Raw genomic sequence first — 10000 nt, 5'->3', positions numbered from 1 at the left:
GGCAGAAATGGCGTGTGGAAACATCTCCTGTGCCAGGATCTGACTCTGTCTGTGTGTGTGTGTGTGTGTGTGTGTGTGTGTGTGTGTGTGTGTATGTGTGTGTGTACTGACCTGTGCTTTAGCCAGTCTGTTCTCCAGCGCTTCTCTCTCTCTCTCGGTTTGCAGCAGTCGCTGGTTCAGCTCCACCACGTCACCCTTCAGAGACGCCAGCGCAGCAAGATGGAGCTGCACACACACATCACAACACACACATTACAACACAAACCACGGAAAACCACACCAACAACCTACACAGGTGGATTTAATGTGTATGTTTAGTTTGTTTCTCTGGTCTAAAAGTGTTTCTAGACTGTGGATGATCCTTATTAGTGTGTGGAACAAAAGAACACTCTGTGTTGTGACGTAAATTTTACGGGTCTTTTTTTTTTTTACTTCATCGGAATGGTGTGAAACTTGGTAAAGGTTTTGGCACTTGCTGTGTGAACACACAGATAAATCATGGACATGATTGAACAGGTTAAATGGTCCTGATAATAATAGTCACACTTGTGCTCCTCGCGGCTAAAAATGAGCGCATTGGAAATGAATGAGAGAGTTTCCTCTAGTGGAAGCGTTTGGTACTGCAGCCGAACAACATCTCACTGAACGCTCATTTACTGAGATATCAGCTCACATGTGCAACACTACTCGCTTACATTTATGCCTGCCATTTTATCACACTCTTAGAGTAAAACGTGTTTTCGAAAATATAGATTTCTTATCAAAAATAAAAATATAAAATTAGTTTTTTTTTCAACTGTCACTTTGTAACTTCAGCAATAATCTGCCAAGTGTCGTGTTTGAAAAGAGATCAAACTTCAGTCTGTCGCTCTAAAGCATTAAAGATTTACCTCAGTTTAAACTGGAGGTTTAATTATCAGGTCTATGCTCAAAAAGTGAATAAATGGATTATAAATACAGCGTAAATATAATACATTACCATAAAATCCATAAAAAACATTATCAAACTAAAATATAATACATTAATTTCATTGAAATAAAATAGAAAATTCGGACGACACGCAAAGAGCACCAGACGGTTAAATATAAATCTTTTGTAACATTATAAATCTCTTTTGATCAGTTTCATGCATCCTTGCTAAATAAAAGTATTCGTTTTTCAAAATAAAAAATCCTACCAACTCCAAACTTTGAAACAATTATGAATGTAGAATAAAAGCTGTTCTGGACTGATGATATTACGGAGATCTTCATCTCACGTGAGTGAACATCATCATCATCATCATCTAAACAGATCCGAGACAAAAGGATCGTTCATTTCTTTATGTGTGAGAGGTTTCTGCGGTGGAATAACGCGGGCCGTAACACTAAACATCATGAAATATGCTTTATTTGATCTGTGATGTTAAAATGATTAACCGCTAACATCTCAGAGGAGAGAAAGAAATAAAATCACACAGTTCTTTCTTTCAGCTGAACAAAAGTGAAGCTCAGGAAGAAGCAAAGCGTAGATCCTGAGAGAACCGGCCACACACACACACACACACACACACACACACACACACACACACACACACACACACACACACACACACACACACACACAGTCTGGCATGAGAACACTGCAGTCAGTGTTTGTGTGTGTGTGTGTGTGTGTGTGTGTGTGTGTGTGTGTAATTTACTGAAAGTGTTCAGTTCAGGGTAAAGCACTATATATTTTCCCACATACTATAAAATTATGAATATCCTAATAATAAAGTTACTGCCAAAAATAACTAAGCAACACTGTTCAACCCATATGCTAATTATTCATTTCATATAGGAGTATTAAATGCATGTCGACTGAAACCTTTTATAACGTTCCTTTAATGACAAATTTATATTAAACAGGATTGGGTTTAATAAATATTAATACATCGCCCAATTAAATTGCTAATGAGATCCAAAAAATATATAGTACTATATATACAGAACCATTAAAAAGTTGGGTTGGTGAGATTTTAAAATATTTAAAATAAACACGATGCGATAAGATTCCAGCAACAAATGATTTGTTTGTCCACACCAGGCGACAGGACTACGAGATGCAATCAAATCAATCAAAAATCACAGCCAATCAGAAGAGCATGTGGGCGGAGCCCAAACTAATCAGATGAATAAATGCACCTTTTTAACATTATTAGAAACACATCCTGAAACAGTGACTGAAACAATCTTTGTCATAGACATATACACTTAAAATCTGAATTATCCACTGATACTTTCTGTACAGATATAAATGATCAAAAATACAGTATAACCAGATTTTCTTTAAAAAATATATAATATGTGAATATATAGTAAAGTGTAATTTATTCCTGTGAATTTTCAGCATCATTACTCCAGTCTTCAGTGTCACATGATCCTTCAGAAATCACTATAATATGATGATTTGATGCTCAAGAAACATTTATGATTATTATCAGTGTTGAAAATAGTTCAGATTTTTGTGGAAACCGTCATACATTTTATTTTTCAGGATTCTTTGATGAATAGAAAGTTCAAAAGAACAGCATTTATTTGAAACCGAAAACTTTTACACATTATAAATTTCTTTCCTATAAATCTGGTTCCTGTTAGTGTTTCCTGAAGTTCCTCTGTCTATAATCCTGAATCCCGGTCCACTCGTGTTTAAAGAAACACCTGGAAACTTCCTTGTGTGCGGACGGACACACACACACACACACACACACACACACACACACACACACACACACACACACACACACACACACACACACACACACACACACAGATGTAAAACAGGGTTGTCTAATAAAAATAAGCTGTGTTACAGAACAACACATAGCCCCATTTGAGAATAGATCAGTATTATATAGGTCAAAAATACATATTTCTAGAACAAATATTCATTACTGAAGATGAAGATGTGCCACAACGAAAGACAAAACCATTTGGTGCCAAACAAACCAAATTTATTAATTAGAACTTCTCTAAAATCGTATAAAAAATTTGATTAAAATTTGATTATCAATATTTAACATAATTTATTTAAAAAAAATGTCATGCACAATCGAGTTCAGATATAGTAGAGATCAAATTAGATTTTAAAATACTAAAGTACCAAATTTACTAAATTAACTAATAATTGTAGGTTTAATTCAATACTGAAAATATATTTTCTAAAAAATACAAAAAAAAAATTATAAGCTTTTCAAAACATAAATATTAGGGATGAACGATATATCAGCATCTGCTAAAGTATGTTTATTTTTAATGTTTCTGTTATCGGCCCGATAATAAAAATGTGTCTGATGTATTAAAGCTGATAAATAATGTATTATCTCCTTCAGCTGAGACACTTCAGATGTGCACTGTTCATCATGATGGATGTGAATTGCTTGAAATATGATTGAAATCACTTTAAATAAAAGAAAATACAGTTCAGTGCAACATGTGCAGCGCAAATCTGTCATATCGGCTACATAAAATTATCATGAGAACATTATAATTGTGTGTTTAGGACATGGATTTTACTGGTGAGTTTTTTGTTTTTGTAATCAGGCTCTCAAAAATTATATAAAAATTTGGAATTTAACTTATCGGCAAATATATCGGTTATCGGCTTTCAAATATAAAGAATTATCGGCCATAATTTTCATATCGGTGCATCCTACTTAAATAGTAAATTTACTACATTAAATATATACATATTATGTATATACATGCATGTATATTTATAAATTCTGATTCAATAAAGCTGCATTTGCAAGTACAATATTATATTTAAGCAAACCTTATCGCTTTTATAAAACGGTTACCACACAATACAAATATTAAAGTAAAAAAACATGTTTTAGTGCAACTTTCATGAAGCAAAATGACTAAAAGCTTTCCTTCCGCTAAAAAAAATTGTCCCTGACCGTGAACAGCTACAACGCTCCAATGTGTAATATGCATGAAAGCTCAAATAAAAACAACATAGGAACCGAACCATTATTTTTTTTTACAACGCAAAATGTGATATTTCCTCACACAAATATAGCTTATCTCTCAGCATGAGAAAACGTTAATTTTCCATTGATTCGGTTAATTTCTCTCTGCACTTACATAAATAAAAACACAAGGGCACATACTTAGATAGGTCTTTCATCTATTTTATTAATTTAGTTGCTAGAATGCTGCCAAACATTTTTTTCATTGTTGTTTATTGAAATTTATTTGAACATCTCCGTTTATTGTGCATACATTATTTGATGAGGTGAACCCGCTGCGTCTCATTAGACACCAGGACAAACTCAAAGGTGGATCGTTCAGAAATGCACGTAATGCCTAGTTCACACTACATGATTTTGAAACGTCGGGCTGAACTGTGCGGTTCACACTACATGACTTGCTCTCTGTGAAATCAGGAGTGTTCAAGTTGTTGAGCTGTTCACACCACACGACACAACGTGATTGATCCGCAACAGGAGGTAACGCACTACACCAGTTGGCAACAACTCTGTGACCCAACGATTCTATCTTGTCTACAAACCACGTTTTGTCACGAAAAATCAGCGATATAACGAACCGGAAATGAGGCGAAACCGCACGCGCGCCGACAGAAACTAGAGCTTCAAACTGTTTGTGCGATGATTTGCTCTGAGAAAAAAAAGCAAAAAAAGAAAAAATAAGAGAGTATGGGCGAGTGGATCCGCATACGCGAACAGCAGGGATTGTCTGTGCTACAGAGAGAGTTGGAGGCGAGTACAGCATGTTTATATATCGGAGATGTAGCTGCATGTTTATGTTTGGCTGACGGCAAAAATCGTGTATTTACCCGGTGACCTCAACCCATGCCTTGCTCTGATTGGCTGTTGCTCATGACATCAGTGAGGTTGAGTCGTGCGACAGCTCTGGATATCTAGCATGCTAGATATTTTTCTAGGCTCGTCGACGCGTCTGCGAGGCGTCTGCGAGCGTCTTTGATGCGTTGTTGGCTCTTTCATACTAACAGATTGGCGAGCGTTCATCGCCCGCTAATCCCCCGCGATTTGCACGCGATAAAACCCTGACCTGTCGGCGAGCTCAACGATTTGCAAATCGGGCTTAAAATCATGTAGTGTGAACTAGGCTTTACGCTATATAACTACTGATGCCTTTGGAGCTTCTGACAGTTGTTATCAATGTTATATTTCAGCACTTGAGCATGACGGTTCATATTCGTAGAAGTCTCTCCAAATTGTTCCTCAAACCACTCATCTACTGTCATGCCACCTAGTAAATCAAAATTGACTTTAAACTAGGGCTGTCAAAATAACGCGTTAATTTCGATTAATTAATCTGAGAAGAAATAACGCGTTAAAAAAAATAGCGCAGATTAATTCATTCCGTTTTCACCTTTGCGGAGCCGTTCTAGCGTTCGTGTAAAAAGAAGGAGGGAGACAAGAACGCGCTGCTTGGATCATTGTTTGGAACATTTACTTATAAGAAACGGAGTTCGTCAAACTCTAAAGTACCACATCAATGCAAAGCATCCAGGAGTGTGTGCGTGAGTCGGCGAGTGTGTCTGAGAGAAAGCGCGCTTGTGTGTGTGTGTTATAACTTTTCACGCGCTCTCACGTCACACAACCATTTTTTCACGCACAGAAAAATCGCGCACCAAAGAGAGGACACGGAAACAGACAAGACAGATCACGTCACTTATGATATTAAAAAAATCTCAGCTCTCAGATTCTGTTAATTGTATTACGAAAATCAAGCAATACCGTTTTGGCGCTTGTAAATGTGACATGACAGATCATTATAGTGGCACGTGAACCGATCATCTCTAGCTAATAGTAATAAACACGAATGACCAATGTTGAAAGATACAGTAGGGCAGCCTAAAACTTACCGAAATGTATATTCCTCGATCAATCAGTGTTTTTCAACCGCGAAAAGAGGTCAATAAAACAGCTGGAGAACAATTGTCACATAACATTTAGCCCTAAATTACCTCAGGAAAGCCATTTCATTACCATATAGCATCTTATAGTTGGCTATAAAAAAGAGCTATAGAGAGTATTTTTCAAAATGTATGTAGCCTACTACTATATTACGTATGGATTATATTTTTACTTATATCAAAGTTGTTATTTGTAATAAACACGCATTATATTTAATTTGAGCTATTTTAACCTTAAATACTACCAGCTGATACGGCTCTCTGTATTTTTACAGCATTGGGTGAGATTTTTTTTTCTTGAGAAATTTGAATGCCTATCTTGTGTACCTAATATTTATCCAAATGAGTCAATACTGCATCAAATCACAATAATTAAATTAAATTGAAATCGTGAAATTTGTGTCAAGCAATAATAATTAAAACGTCGCTTACCAGAAATTGTACCATGCAAACATTGTAAGATTGTGTATGCGATTAATTTAGATTAATTAATTACAGAGTATGTAATTAATTAGATTAAAAATTTTAATCGATTGACAGCCCTACTTTAAACATTTTAGCCTTTTATCTCTTATGTTTTTTTTCTTTATGTCTATGTTGATACGGGTGGTTGCGCAGTGATACATAGAACCGCTGGGTGAAGCGGTTTACGTTGTACATGACGCATGTATCATTCGTATTTTGCACCGGCGCAAAGCGGACTTTCCCTCCACAGACGCACGCCGGCAAACTAGGGAATGAACTTGCGCTCGCCGGGCGGTTCAGTGCAAAAAGGGATGCGTGTTCCGGCGCAAACAAACCCTGGTGCTATTTTCCAGTTCCATAAAATAATTGCGCCACTGACCAGAAAAAACCTAGTCTAAAGTCTGTGGCGCGTTGCGCGTACATTCAGATGCTATTTTAAGCGCGCATGCTTGGCCGTAAAGCCTTGTTTATACTCGACGCGACCGCACGAGCGCGAGTCTCCGCTGACTGCGCGCGCACCTTGACGCGCTCGCCGTTGTGCTATTCTGTGAAACGACAGGGGGCGACTCAGAGTAATTATCCTCTAAACCACCAGGAATCAGCAGTGAAGAAGTAGTTTGCCGTTTATAAGTAGTTTAATTGCTAAATCATATAAAAAGAGTAATAAATGCAGTAGGTTTGTTGTACTTTCACTGCATGCAAAGTAGTTAAACAACTGAAGCCTTATTGAAGAGTGTTCAAACCTTAATTTCATCAGCAGGGCTTACTTCTGCTATTGTAGGCTTATTTTGTAAATGTAAGTAGTTACTTTAGACAAGTGCAAACTGGGTGCTTAATGCAAATGTGTTCCTATTCACAAAATGAGAGGCTTTTATGGTCACCCATCAATGCAAATGCCGGTACAGATGTACCAGTTCGGCCAGATTCGGCTCGAAGTCGTTCATCTTCGGATGCGGCGCCGCGCGCGATGTTACAAAAAGTGCCGTGCACACCGCCGGGCGAAATGGGTGCTGCGTCCCAATTCGCATACTATCCGTCCTAAATAGTATTCGAAATTAGAATTAGTACATCCCAAATCGTAGTATGTTGAAATGAGTGTTCCAAAGATACCCGGATGGTCTACTTTTTTCCGGTCAGAATCCGAAGTGCAGATCGATGCGCACTCTAAAGCCCCGTTCACACCGCCAGCGACACGCAGCGACAAAGCGACATGATCCCATTAATTTCAATGGAGCGCTGGCGACTTCCGGCGACACGAGCGACATCGACCGTTGGCGACAGAATGTGGGCGTGACAAGCGACAAGAGACAAGCGACAAAAGTTGAGAAATTTCAACTTTATGCAAATGAGAAGCGATTTTCGCGAGCGACAACCAATAGGAAAGAAGCCTTTTCAGTGGAGCTTACGTCACCGTCTCGAGTGCAGGGAAGACAGAAGAGTTCGAGGATGATTTCACGGTTTTATATGATTTGACTGTAACCACATATGGATATAATAAAATGATGCATGGAAAAGAAACTGTCGACAGTCTCAGTGAGTTTAATTCATACATTTATAGTTCGAGTGGTGTAATTTTATGATGCAAGTTTAGTACTCCTGCAGTTCATTTTACAGTTTCCCCTGCATTGTGTTGACTATTAGGGACAAGAAAATTGATTATTTGTCAAATTCGAATGACGTTTTAGTAATTTATGACAGTATGAGTGAGTTTAATTTGTTGATTGATTGATCGTTAATCTAGTAAATTATTTAATCCACTGAACACTGCTGTGGTAATATAAAAACACTCCCCCAACAGCATATACTGTTTCTTTTGAGCCTAATTCCTAGTCAAATTAAAATTGTATAGTTGTATATATCACTTGTGATGGTATTTTGTATAGATATGGCCAGACGTGCAGTCTTCCAATAACATTAGAGCGACAGCACTACGAACGCCCACAAGCGACTTCACAGTACAGAGCCTAGCGACATACAGCGACAAAGTCGCTGGCGGTGTGAACGTAGCTTAACGGCTGATATTGCCCACAACCCATCGCGCGTTGGACGAGGATTCGATTAGAACTACAAACACGAGTGAAAGGTGTTAAAAAACTACAGACATGGAGGACGCGCGAGTCCAGTGGTTATGTAGAAAGGTTTAGATAAAGGGGTTTGAGTGGGTAATTATCAGTATCTAACATGACGAAAAATTATTTATTCAATGTTGTCTACATTATATTGCATCTGCAGCAGCATTGTGAACTTTTGTAAAGATCCGTTTAGCCATTAACTTTTAAATGCATCATTACATTCAAATTGCAAACACATGAGGAGAGTCACCGCATTAATGACCCACGGCTGCAGACCAAGGTGCCACAACATTTCTCTCCGAAACGGTAGGAAATTAAATTAGATTGAATGGAGGATTTTAACTGTGACAAGATGATTGACAGGGCAGTTTACGGTGGCTGGACGCACGCGACAGAGCTGTCCGTTAAAGATGACGAAGTAGTATGTCCCAAAGCTTGCCTACTCTTTTGCTACACACTCAAAAGTATGTACTTTTTCTTCACAAAAAGAGTACATACTTTTAGGTCGTAGTATAAGTAGGCGAATTGGGACGCAGCCGGGGTCTTGCGCACGACCGCCCACACCGCAATGACGTCATTTTTGCCGCGCGCACCTTCACGCTCTTGTGGACGCGTCGAGTATAAACAAGGCTTAATACAGACTGAGTGTGAACAACGCGCATGAACTGTAGATGATTCTCTCATCTACACAGATGCATTTTCCTTTTTGCAAATTATACATTATTATGGGAAAAATAGGCATAAAGCTTACGCATTTACAATGTCACTTCTCTTTCTTTTACGGCCCTGGCGAGAACATCGATCTCCTCGGCTGAGAACCGATTCTGAAGCGCGCCTGGTAAATGCGCCGTTATAATAGTATTGCGCCATGGAACAAGCGCACCTCGTTCATCATGCTCTTAAAGGGAATGTGATATAAAGCTCTTATTGGTTTGTTTCCCGTTGCGCCCAAACCACAGCTATGAATAATGAAGCTACTTCAGACCAACCCCTTTTAGATTTGCGTCGAGCGCAAGAGGCATTTATCCGCCGGGATCCGCCCACAAAGTTACTTACGCTTGACACTTGCGTTTTAGATCGTTTAAATAGGGCCCACAGTGTTTCATCATGAATAAAGCACAGCTATTGACCAATCAGAATCAAGGATTGGAACTAACCGTTTTATAATTTCAAATACTACACAAATACTAGGTTAACTAAATTAAATTAAGAATATAAAATACATACAAGTAAAATATTATCCTGTCCTCTTCAATTATCTAAGCACTGCCACTATGTGTTAAATCTGTAAAAGACACCATTTAGATACTGCAAAAAATAATTAATAATAAAAAAAACGCAAACTGACACATGAAATTAGTTTTTCATAAAGCAGCAGGAAATCTTCATGATGTCAGAAACCAGCATCAGCTCGTTTAAATGTTTAGAGATCGTTCCTCATATCAAGAGAGTAAAAGGACTCGAGAAACGAGCCTGAGACGAATCCTCTGTGATCGTCTGCTCGAGTCTTTCCCAGCTCTCCATCACAGAACAT

At 38.1% G+C, this 10000-nt stretch overlaps 1 protein-coding gene across 2 annotated transcripts in view; it reads right to left on the bottom strand.

The window, feature by feature from the left end:
• The window catches only part of mcc (MCC regulator of WNT signaling pathway), a 152894-nt gene that overhangs the window by 67056 nt on the left and 75838 nt on the right, over positions 1–10000 (bottom strand). For both annotated transcript variants that reach the window (XM_077222479.1, XM_077222480.1), the window contains one exon: positions 112–225. In XM_077222479.1, the coding sequence (XP_077078594.1) occupies positions 112–225 (114 nt within the window). The remainder of the gene's footprint in view (positions 1–111; positions 226–10000) is intronic.

Source organism: Siphateles boraxobius, unplaced genomic scaffold (genome assembly GCF_051911475.1).
Source record: "Siphateles boraxobius isolate OS27281-9 unplaced genomic scaffold, OSU_SipBor_1 120, whole genome shotgun sequence".
NCBI classification, from domain to species: Eukaryota; Metazoa; Chordata; class Actinopteri; order Cypriniformes; family Leuciscidae; genus Siphateles; species Siphateles boraxobius.
Note: the sequence above shows the minus strand (reverse complement) of the source record. Positions and strands in the feature narration are given on the sequence as shown.